The sequence below is a fragment of the Lycium ferocissimum genome, chromosome 4 (assembly GCF_029784015.1).
Source record: "Lycium ferocissimum isolate CSIRO_LF1 chromosome 4, AGI_CSIRO_Lferr_CH_V1, whole genome shotgun sequence".
Classification (NCBI taxonomy): Eukaryota; Viridiplantae; Streptophyta; class Magnoliopsida; order Solanales; family Solanaceae; genus Lycium; species Lycium ferocissimum.
The window spans coordinates 36,628,488-36,640,699 of NC_081345.1; the positions used below are offsets into that span (position 1 = coordinate 36,628,488).

Here is a 12,212-nt window from a genome sequence, read left to right on the forward strand (position 1 = left end):
TTAATAGGGGTAAGGTTGGGTGTGGGTGTGGGTTGGGTGGGTGGTTGGTTGGTGGTGGGGTGAAGCATGTGGTAAAAATGATCCATACAAAGTGCCTAAAACTGACTTAATGATATTCGTTTATGGTGTATATCGTCACAAATAAAAGCTGGAGGGCCTTCACTTTGTTCAAGATCTTAACGATCACTATCATACACAATCATATATATATTCAAACGAAAATTTCGAATCGGGTCAAATATCTGATAAATCCCGTTAGATCTTTATTTTTTGAATTGGGAAAATTTAGGAATAAATGAAATGTTTAATGGTATGATGGATCCAGAATTGAAGAATGGCTCAACCATTCGATCGGATGCAGCAACAGTTCGTATAGTGCAAACAAATGAAATTGGTGGAATAATTTTGTTTTTTTGATAAAAAAAAAAAACTAAGTGAACTCTTTTTTTAATACGGAGGAAATATTAGATTCGAATCATGAGTATAGAATCGTCTTTATTAAGTAACACTTCATGATGTTTCGCATGAATAGCAGGACCGATAAAACTGGACGAGAAAGAAAAAAAATTCAAACGTGAGAGGGGTATTGTAATAGTTAGAATTAGTTTATGGTGTATATCGTCACAAATAAAAGCTGGAGGGCCTTCACTTTCCCTCGCCTCTAAGTTAAAAAATTATTTTCTAGAATCCTTCATTTATACGTCTCTCGTTCTTCTTACGGATCACTATCATACACAATCATATATATATTCAAACGAAAATTTCGAATCGGGTCAAATATCTGATAAATCTGACGATTTAACGATCCAATTTTCTCCTTATTTTTGAATTGGGAAAATTTAGGAAACAATTAGAAATGTTTAATGGTATGATGGATCCAGAATTGATGAGAATGGCTCAAGAGCAAATGAGTCGTATGTCCCCAGCAGATTTGGCTCGGATGCAGCAACAGGTTCGTATAATTTGATATCCTTTTTTTTGCTAGAATTATGAATTTGAGTTTTAATTGGTTGCTTGAATAATTTTTGTTTATTTGGATATAATTTGTCTTTGAAAGAGTTTTAGTAATTTGGTAGCATGTTATGACGGATCATTTGTGGGTACAATGGTAGATCCCTGTTTAATTTCATTTCAACTGCACAGCCGATTAGCTTAAGGAAAAATACTATAAGTTGTAATTCTTCTCATAATAATATGATGAAAAATTACATGTTAAAAATGTTGGTAAAAATCCATGTAGTTTGATTCTCGTGAAGTGAAACGTGATAAAGTAAAAGTGAACGGAGGGAGTATAAATATCTATGCTGTAGCTATAGATATTTACGAATAAAAAAGAATGTGAAATAAAGATACTAGTCAATAGAAAGGTTACCAACAAGAGGAATTTGGTTACATGATCGGTACTCCAGACGCTGCCATTAGGGGAAAAAGGTATAGGTGCAAGCTTTTAGTAATGGAATTAGTTGGAGTCACAAGGACTGGTATAGATGCAAATATTTAGGGTTCGTTTGGTTGCTGGTTAGGAGGTGATTGTACCATGTTTGGCAGCATTCTTTTGCTACGTATATAATTCAACACACCAAATATGATATTTGGTTAGCAATTTAGAATCCCACATAACTAATACATGTATAAATTATGAGGGAATCTATGCATTATTTTATGCAGGATAGAAGATGGAATAATTAATACATGAATAATTAAACCCTAGATAACTAATACCTGCATAACTCTAACCAGCAACCAAACGACCCTTTAGTAATGAAATTAGTTGGGACTAGTGGACTTTAGTGGGTAAAACCTCCTATATGTTTGCTCCTGATCACCAGGCATTGGTCAGACTTACATCTTCTTTTTTTTTTTTTTTGGCCTTTAGAGAGTATACTCATATAGAGACATGTGTCATTTTTGGTAATGATTTATAGAGAACAATCCACAGACACGACATTAAGACGATTTTAGCCCGAAATGGTTGGTCTTTTTGGCTATCGGTAGTATATTTGGTACATATAATGAACATCATCCACCGTCGAAAGAACATATCTCAATTTCGTATCAATTTAATGAAGTCATTTCACTAATTAAATTACAGCCTAATTTCCTTTTAATTTTCAAGCCTATACTACAGGCTTTCCTCTTTGACTAATACTTCCTCCGGTTCAAAAAGATTGTACACTTAGCCTTTATTTTTTGGTTCAAAAAGAGTGTCCACGTACCAAATCAAGAAAGAATTAACCTTATTTTTCCAAATTTGTCCTTATTAAGTGTTAAGTGATCAAATCCCAATACCTATTTAATTAGGGGCAGTTTAGTCAAACTACCTATTTTTGCCTAGGAGTTAGTATATTCTTAAGGGGTGTGCAAATGGTTAAGTGGACACTCTTTTTGAACCGGAGGGAGTAATACTTAGTCATAGTACAACCCTTCTCTTTACATGTTTCAACAAGGAACTTTGTTTCAAGTACTTTAAGTAACCCATAGTCGAGAAGTAGTGTTCCCTCCTAGTGCTAGCTAGTCGTCTGACAATCGTTGGTGGGAAAATTTGATCTGCTACCACAATTCTCTTAGCTTGGTCAATTCAGAATTTTAGCCAACAAGGCAACAACATTAAGCCAATATCAAATTAATTAACACTACCCAAATAACTTCATGGGCAAAATATTTTCTTTTTGATGTTCAGTTATCGGAAAGAACAAACTTGTGTTGAAGTGAAAACCTCTTGATAAAGTATTAGATATTGATTAGCGGTTTCAAATGATCAATCTTTTTGGAAATTGACTAATTGTAGCTGATAATATATGTTTCAATAATGAAACTTCTGCATGCCCCACATTTTTGATTCGTTCAGACTAATTACGTATTTTATACCATTTTTGGTTTCTAATTTGAAATGAACTTGGATAACCAGTTCGTTATTGGTCCTGACACACTGCTGATCTACAGATGATGTCTAATCCTGATTTAATGAGAATGGCTACTGAAGGCATGAAAAACATGAGGCCAGATGATTTAAAAGTTGCTGCAGAACAGTTGAAGCATACCCGTCCGGAGGATATGGCTGAGATTGGTAAGAAAATGGCTAATGCATCACCTGAAGAAATAGCAACGATGCGTGCCCAAATGGATGCACAGGTTAAATATGAAATTAGTGGAGCTGAGTTGCTGAAGAAGCAGGTAATTTATTTTGTGATACACATAGATGCTCGTTAATTCCGTTTTTGCACTCATTTGGCTTCAATTGTGTATATTTTGTTTCATTGCACACATAGTTCTCTGAGATGTTCTGGCCCAGATTGGTTAATTGAGGCTTTTTAGAATTTGTCTCCTATTTAACACATTATTGGTTAAGAAGTGATAGTCTCTGTCACTTTTTTCATTTAAAAAGAATTACAAGCTTTTTTTATTACATACTCCCTCTGGTTCAAAATAAGTGTCCACTTAGGCTTTTTCACACCCTTAAGAAAACACTAACTCCTAGGGAAAAAAAAAATAGGTAATTTGACTAAACTATCCTTAACTAATAAGACTCTTGCTTATTTATTGCCTTGAGTAAAATAGGGGCAAATCTGAAAAAATAAAGTTAATTCCTTCTTGATTTTGTAAGCATGATTCTGAACCAAAATAAAAAGGCTAAGTGGACACTTATTTTGAACCCGAGGGAGTAGTATACTACAGAATCACTGGAAACATTTACCTGTAAATCAGATCAATAACACAATGAGTTCATTCTTATGATCAATAAGAAGAGAGTTACTTTTATTAGAACATGTGAGCTGGAATTTACATCTTTTATTAGCTGTAGTATCAAACCAGCTTTGAACTTTTAAAAATAATGTACCATTGCATACAACTCCCTATCATGTTTGGTTATGTAACTCGTTAGTTACCCTGCAAAAGTATCTCTATAATCTCTACACGAGATGAATAATTTGTGACTTGTAAGCTGAAGGTCGACCCTGATTTTCTTTATATGGGTGGTCTATCCTGATTTATAACAGTTACTATTGTATATATCATTACTGAGCAGTTACTCTTTCCGACATAATTACGTTCGTTTGCTATGATTTTGGTCTTGGATGCAATATTACATTCTGTGATACTGCAATAAAATTGGCTGTTATGCATTTCAATTTCAATGCTAAACAATGAGTATGAGGTACTTGATGGAAGCTTTGGTTTATTTCCGATTTTAAATTATTTGAGGATATCTATGTATCTTTGCAGGGAAATGATCTTCACACCAAGGGAAAGTTTAACGAGGCCCTGCAGAAATATTCGCTTGTAAGCATAACCTCTGCCCTTTTGATTTGCTTGTGTCTACACAAACTTAAGTTACTGTTCTGATTACTTCTTTTCCTTCCATTATCAGGCAAAGAAAAATCTGTCAAGCATTCCTGCCGCGAAAGGCAGGAGTATCTCATTGGCTTGTTCCTTGAACATGATGTCGTGTTACTTAAAAACTGGACAATACGATGACTGCATAAAGGAAGGTAGTGAGGTATGGGAGTAATAGATAGTGCTATAAGTTTGCCTAAATTTGAGGTTCAATGATTCTAATTAATGTTGTACATTTTGCGTAACATGGCGGGGAACATGTGCATCTGTCTCCAGTTGTGCTTCCTTGTTATTTGTATATCAGTGTGTGGGTTTCTGTTGTAGTTGTCCAAGGGCTGGGGTTGCTTATTCTATCCCGGGATGAATGTCCACTTTTTCTTCTGGTCTATTTCAAAATTATGTTCACCTTCTTAAAAGAGAAATGTAATTACATAATACATAATTTAAGAGGTCGCTTTTACACTTCTTGCTACAGCTTCTTAAAAAAAAATTATTCTCAGAAATATCAAAAGAATAACTTAACGGCCTGAAAGTCTAACTCATTAAAGCTGTATATTAAACTTTTTTCCATTCTCATTTTAAAATCTATGCCAAGTGGAAACTTGACATTCAAGTCATGTTAGTTCAGCTTTGAGACTGATTCATACTTGAATATGAATCTCAACTGCAGTAATATGGATTATGGTGGTTATATAATGTGTGGCTGGTGTAGGTTTTGGCATATGACGACAATAATATCAAGGCCCTTTATCGTAGGGGTCAAGCTTATAGAGAGCTGGGACAGTTAGAAGTGAGTATTTATTGATTCTTGTGACTTCTCTCATTGTTCGTTTTTTGTTCCAGTGCTTCCTTTACAATGTCAGATATTTGCCAAGCCTCTTATTTCTGGTTTGAACCATAAACAGGATGCTGTGTCTGACTTGAGTAAAGCACATGAAGTCTCTCCTGATGATGAAACTATTGCTGATGTCTTAAGGTATCCTTGTTTACACTTCTATAATTACTGGTAAATGTTTGTTTGAAGGGGTATCCCTATCCCTTCTCTATTTAGATCTCTTTGTTGAAATTCTAGTGCGCGTCAGGTTTGACATGCTAAAGAATCTTTATTTTCTGATTTAGGGGTGTCCAGGAAAGGTTGGTGAAAGAAGGTGGTGCTGGAGCTTCAAGACGTATGTTATTTCATGCATTTCCATATTTTAGCTGTACGTGGTATTTATTTAAATTCCTATGTTAATTGAACTTGAGTTCTCCTTTCTTGGGCAGGTAGAGGAGGATTGGTTATTGAAGAAATAACTGAAGAAGAACCATTAGTGTCTTCAGAAGCTGCGGATAGTTCTGTTGCAAAAAATGTTGCCTCACAACCACGTGAAGCGATCAGCCCTCCTAAGAGTCAAAATGAAATTCTTGGTGGGCCTCCCTTATCAAGTTCAGAGTCCTTGGAAGCTTTGAAAAATGACCCAGAATCCATTAGGTTTGTTTCTTGATGTCGGGGTGTAATTCCTTATTTTCACAAATCATGAGAAGATTCTGCTTCTCCCATCATATTTTGAAACTATATTGTCTCTTGTTTGTGTGGTCATTTAGTTGAAGAATGACGTAATAATGACCATGATGCTGCAAAATTGCTCCCTTAACAAAAATATATGCTATTTGGTACTCTCAAATTGCCCGCCCCTTTCACTTCCAAAGTCTGAATATTGATTATGTAGTATGTTCTTTAAATTGAAGTCATCTTTCTCTAACTTTTTTCATGCACTGATAGTCCTTTATCTTTTGGATGTTTTATTTACCTTGCATGAGTGTTGTTGACATTATATTGAAAACTAGAGTTACTATAGCTGTCTGCGATCAGAGTCGCTTGTTTATTTCATTCTCATACTGCATAAACATAATTTGGCATCTAGGTTATTGGTCTGTGGTAAGATATGCTAAATCTCGTCTAGGTGCAGTGTCTAATATTGCCATTGTCCTATCTTTCCTTTGCTTGGTGGTGCTGAAATGTCATGCTTATGATCAAATTCAGTTTCCTATGAGAAATCCTATCCTCTACACATTGTCCTTTCTTCTTTATAGCAATCATTTTCTTTTTCTTCTTCTCCTTGTATAAGATTGTGTTCACCAATGTCCGCAGTCTTTCACCAACTTTTAATTCTTTTGTATGTTGATAGATCCTTCCGGAATTTTATTTCTCGCGCTGATCCGGACACCCTATCTGCCTTAAGTGGTGGAAATGCTGAAGGCATACCTCCTGAAATGGTAAAGACTGCCTCCAATGTTATTGGCAAGATGTCACCGGAAGAACTACAAAGGATGGTCCAGATGGCTTCCTCCTTTCAAGGTGAAAATCCGTTTCTTAAAAAAGGTTCCTCGGGTAACCTTGGCCCTGGTTCAGTCCCTCCAAATGTAACACCTGACATGCTGAAAATGGCAACTGATATGATGGGCAAGATGTCTCCAGATGAAATGTCGAAGATGTTTGAAATGGCATCTTCGTTAAAAGAGAAAAGTCCAGTATCAGCTGCAACAACTATAGATTCTAATGGGTCAAGTTGGCAGTCAAAACCTCGAGACACTAGGGAAAATTTCAAAGTGGATGACAGTACAAGTGCAAGCACTTCATCACAAGGGTTTTCTACTTCAAATAATGGTTCTCAATCAAGCTTATCAAGTTCGAATGTTGATCTGCAAGAAGAAATGAGAAACCGAATGAAAGATCCAGCCATGAAACAGGTGTTTACTTTGGTCCTTTCTTGTGGAAATAGTATATGTCCTCTGTTCTTTTTTTTTTTTTTTTTTTAATAAATATTTGATGCAGATTAGGGGCTTTATTCTTTTACTGGAAATGGTATGTATTTAAGTATTGCAAATACCATAACTAAAGATCCAACATTTATATTTTCCCCAATGTTCCCAATGCTAACTCAAAAAGTCCCCGAGTTAAAGTTGTAAAATACCCTGGTCCCTCCACTAACCAAACCATTATTTCCTAGTTTTTTCTGTTTTAACTTGATTGAACTGTTTTTAGATACCACTCCACTTTGACTTTTCGGCAATCCATATTTGAAGAGAATACCTAAAAGATTATGTGAAAAAGCACATGCAAGGATGCACCATGAGTTCCAGTGATAAAAGATCTTCATGATACGTGATTTAAGCATAGTTGCTAATACCCTGCTTCGGATCCTGTTCAGTCAGTAATCCTTGCATGTTTCATTTCTTCTATGTTCTTTTCCAGAATATTTCACAACTTCATCTACTTTTCTAACAAATACCAAATGTGGGGGTTAAACTTCTCTGTCCTCTACATTTATTCTTTTATGAGCTTTTAGACAGGTTGTGCCTTTAACTACTTTTGTATTATACATGCCTATACCTGTTACTATGCTGATGTATCTGGGTCTTCGTTGATTTACACCTTGACGCCTGGGTTTCCTGAATTTGACAGATGTTCTCTTCAATGATTAAGAACATGAGTCCAGAGATGATGGCTAACATGAGTGAACAATTTGGTATGAAGCTCAGTCAGGCAGATGCAGAGAAAGCTCAACAGGCGATGTCATCTTTGTCACCAGATGACTTGGAAAAAATGGTAATTACTCAAAATATGCTGGTGTGATTGTATCGCCCCCTTCTCTGTTTCTCCTTAAAGAAGATGCGCCCTTATCTTACTAAGCTGTTTTGCATCATAATGACTCATCTCTAGTTCATGTGATTGGCACTTGTAATGCATCTTCACTTAGAACCGGTATCTTGTTTTTGCCCGGATTAAAATGATATGCGAAGTCACTTTAATGTTAGTCCAAAACAAAAATAAATGGTCATTGAACCGCGGGAAGTCGTAGGAGAAAGGTCTTATAACTAAAAAGGGAGCACTTATGAGTGAAGTGGTGCTTTGTCTTGTTAACTATGTAGCGGGTGCACATTTTTGAACTCTTTAGATGAAATTGTGTCAAGCAATCACGCCTATGGATTATGAGGTTTTGTCATACTTAGGAATTTATGAGTTGGATTCTTCAATGAAATAACCACTGGTTATTCCAAAAATTTGCTATAGCCATGTTAAATGTTTAATGTTAACACATGTTCTAGCATCTCGTTATTATATAAATAAAATATCTAACCCCGAGAATCCACTGGAACCAATGGGCTAGCTGGGGAGAAATTTCCATCATCAGATTATTTTCTTGGTATTCGTAATTATTTGGTTTCCAAATGGTTCGATTCATCTCTTTGTTTTACATTCATGATAAATTCATAGATGAACCTTCTATTCTAGCTTTTGTTCCGTGTGTAAATGTATACTTACCTTCTATACATGCTAAATCTGTATTATGGCACCTTCCAGTCGCCCTATATCAATGACAACATCTTACTTCATCAAAAAAAATATATATATACATGCTAAATCTTTTTCTTTTTCTGAATGTTGCAGATGAAGTGGGCTGACAGAATTCAGAGAGGAGTGGAAGGCGCAAAGAAGACGAAAAATTTCCTCTTAGGTAAACCTGGCATGATGTTGGCTATACTTGTGCTTCTTTTGGCACTCGTCCTTCACTGGCTGGGCTTCATCGGGCGCTAGACTTTACGGGTGCTAGCCAAAGATTAGCAGAAAGAGCTGCCAGTATGCCCATGTTCGACAAGTGGAGTAGTAGTTTGGAATCTTTGTTGTAATGCACTTGAAATGGGAATCAGTGGATGAAAGTGTAACCAGTTGGTTGAAGATGACACCAGTTATTTTATTATATTACATTTCTCCCTGTTTCTTGATTTTTGGGTGTGCTGATGAGGCTGTATCTGCAACTTGCCAAATTGTTTAGTTCGTTGTTTCGCAGTAGAACCCGCCGTTTCAAGATGATTTTTTGTAAGACTTACTCTTTTTCCAAATTCAGAAGTCATGAACTGACTGTGTTAGATATAATTCATATTACAGAAAATAACAATTTCTTTTTTGCATCTCTCTGGTGACATATTCCCAACAGTTTTAGTAATTTCATAAATATAGAATATGGACATTTGTAAATGTGGTGAACTATAACGGCAACTGCTGCAATAGTAGGGCCATTGTATTTGGTTTGTTTCGAGTATTAAAGAGTATAACGACAATGTCACATGTGAAATTAAGTATGTGACCAAAGATCTGATATAAAGTAACTCATGTTCATAAATGACATAAGTAAAAAATAAATATGACAAGGAAAATACACCTGCTAATGAATAACCAGCCCCATGTACAATTCGTTAAGTATTAAAGCTTCTTTAACTGTCACATTCATCTTACGAAGAACGTACAACAATAAGCAAACAAAGGGAAAAAAATGTACAAATGTAACATGATGGACCAAGTCTCTTACTTTTCTAAGAAGATATTTTTTGATAAAAAAAGAACTATAATGGCAACTGCATTGGTGGGGCCATTGTGTGGTGATTTTCTTGATTATTAAAGAGTGTAACGACAATTTAACATGTCGATTGACACTAGCATGCGATCAGAGAGCTGATATAACCAAGTATGTTCATAAATGACAAAAGGGCCTGTTTGGAAAGTCACCTGGTAATTGGAATTGGTGTAATTACTGCCCTAGTAATTATACAACCTAAGTAATTATACAATGCAATTACAGTAATTCTGATAGCACTTTGTTTGTCAACGTAATTACGGTGTAATTACAAGCGTCTTTGTTTGGTTCTGTAGTGTAATTCTGCGATCAGTTTAATTTAAAAATAAATTTTAATTATAAAAAAATTTAAAATTAATATTTAAAAAATATTGCCTTTATAAATGATATTAAATTAATTATTTAATAACACATTGTTTCTTGAAAATATATTAATTAATAATCATATATTTGTAACTAATATTGTAACAAAAATAATTGATATATATTTTTCAAATTAATATTTAATTTTAATTAATTATAAAACTTAAAAGAAGACTTTTTTGTAAGAACGTCATGGATTGGATGTTTGACAAAAATAATATTAATAAATATAATGCCATAACATTATTCAAATGTTTGATACAAAAAATCCATCAAATGTAAGTGAAAAATAAACAACATGCAATGTGAGAGCAAATAACTTAAAATTAAAAATATAACCTAAATTCAAAATCCAAAAGAAAAAGTTCAACATAATACTCTTATGTCAAATTCCAACATTACGTAAGTAAGTTCCAACGTAACTTAAGTAAATAATTCAAAAGAAAGGAAAAATATAAGTCTATAATCCAATTCACAATGAAATTCTACTTTAATAACGTCATCTTATATGTCAAGTTTGTTAATAACTCATTCTTTCCAATATTAAGAGGTGTAGTTTCAAATATTAGAATAATAACACGGTTATATAAATGAATAAAATAAAAAAATAAAAAAAATATGAGCAATTACTGGAATCACAAGAAGTAAAGGTTAGTAATGAAAAAAAAGAAAATGAAAAATAAATAATATAAAAAGAAAAATACATTTTAAAAAATAAAAATAATAAAAAGTAAAAATAAAAAAAGAAATTAAAATAATAGAAATAAAAAAATATTAAAAATCAAAAAAATTAAAATAAAATAAAATAAAAAAAATAAAAATAAATTAAAGTAAAAAAAAAAACAAAAAAAAGTAATTACGATGTAATTACACCTTAATTCTAGCCCCCCTAGAAATTGGAGAGTGTAATTACATCCGTCAATTACACCAAATTCTCACCTAACTTGTGTAATTCTTGCTACAAACAAATGCGCAAACTACAGAATTACACCCAATTTCAATTACCTGGGTGGCTTTCCAAACAGGCCCTAAGTAAAAATTACCGTATCAACTTTGTGATGAAGATGACAAGGAAGATACACTTGCTAATTAATAACCAGTCCCCTGAACATTTCGTTACGTACTAAAGTCTTTCAACTGTGAACTGTCACATTCATCTTACGAAGAACATACAACAATAAGCAAATAAAGTAAAAATCATGTCCAAATATAACACGGTGAAGTCCATATGGACCAAGTAGAAGAGATTTTTAAATATTACAAAAGAAAAATCAATTGCGTGTCCACCTGAATAATCCTGTTCGTTGAATCAATTATTACTCCACCCACCTTTTTTTGGCAAAATGGATCCCAAACAAATCATTAATCTTCATTTCCCTTTTCTTTCTCATTTTTTTCCGCTCCCTCCGTCCCAAAATAAATATCACCTTGACGAAAGCAAATTCTCCAAAATAAGTGTCATGAATTAATGGCAAGAATTTCCAACTATTCCTTAGCATTAAAAGTAATCCTCTTTAATATTGCTCACGTGATTTTTCTTATCATATTGCATTGAAGTCCTTACTTGTTTTGCTTTATGCCATATTCAATCCTCCTCTCTCTGAGACTGGGTCCTCCAAAACCCAGCACCATAAAACCGGTCCCACATCTCCGTTTCAAAATTGGCAACTTCTCTTACTCCGTTATAATCGCCGTCATCTCCACCGTCAAACTCCTCCACGTCATCATCCTTGTTGTTCTTCCACGTGTCCTCATCTTTCTTCCTCTTCTTCAAAAGCCTCTCTCGTTTCTTCTTTCTCCATATTTTCCGGCAAATTCCCGTTGGAACTTTGTAAACAGCAAGTACTAATAAATGCATCAACGTACATGGACAACAACAACATACCATCGCACACTCCGCTGTGGTCCCACCTGCCACCTCACCTATCCGTTTGTGAGTACTGCAACTTGGCTTCTTCTCCTCTTCTTCATCCTTCATTATCGTCCTTAACAACGATCAAAGGAATAGATCGCAGATAATTATGAAATGAGAATTAACGATTGATGGTTTTTTTTTTTTTTTTCTTTGATTTGGAGAAAGAGATTTTCTCGAAAAGAATTGTCTTCAGTCAAATGAAA

At 34.3% G+C, this 12,212-nt stretch overlaps 1 protein-coding gene and 1 long non-coding RNA gene across 2 annotated transcripts; one reads left to right on the top strand and one right to left on the bottom strand.

The window, feature by feature from the left end:
• The first annotated feature begins 716 nt into the window (after positions 1-716).
• LOC132052661 (outer envelope protein 61) lies at positions 717-9,290 on the top strand. The gene is made up of 11 exons (XM_059444301.1): positions 717-952; positions 2,944-3,174; positions 4,225-4,281; positions 4,370-4,498; positions 5,048-5,125; positions 5,241-5,311; positions 5,455-5,504; positions 5,599-5,806; positions 6,504-7,065; positions 7,781-7,924; positions 8,768-9,290. Exons 1-11 carry the CDS (start codon positions 857-859, stop codon positions 8,912-8,914), a joined length of 1,773 nt encoding a protein of 590 aa, XP_059300284.1. The 5' UTR covers positions 717-856; the 3' UTR covers positions 8,915-9,290.
• Positions 9,291-11,159: 1,869 nt separating this feature from the next.
• Positions 11,160-11,683, bottom strand: LOC132052662 (uncharacterized). The gene is made up of 2 exons (XR_009414016.1): positions 11,528-11,683; positions 11,160-11,476 (listed from the first exon to the last, which is right to left on the bottom strand). It is a non-coding gene; the product is annotated as an uncharacterized LOC132052662 (long non-coding RNA).
• Positions 11,684-12,212: the final 529 nt, after the last annotated feature.

Bases quoted from the DNA above. Each gene is read 5' to 3' on its own strand.
- LOC132052661 (XM_059444301.1), top strand. From the start codon at position 857: ATGTTTAATGGTATGATGGATCCAGAATTGATGAGAATGGCTCAAGAG. The intron at 5,807-6,503 runs GTTTGTTTCTTG...GTATGTTGATAG, and splicing joins AATGACCCAGAATCCATTAG to ATCCTTCCGGAATTTTATTT. The intron at 7,066-7,780 runs GTGTTTACTTTG...TGAATTTGACAG, and splicing joins AAGATCCAGCCATGAAACAG to ATGTTCTCTTCAATGATTAA.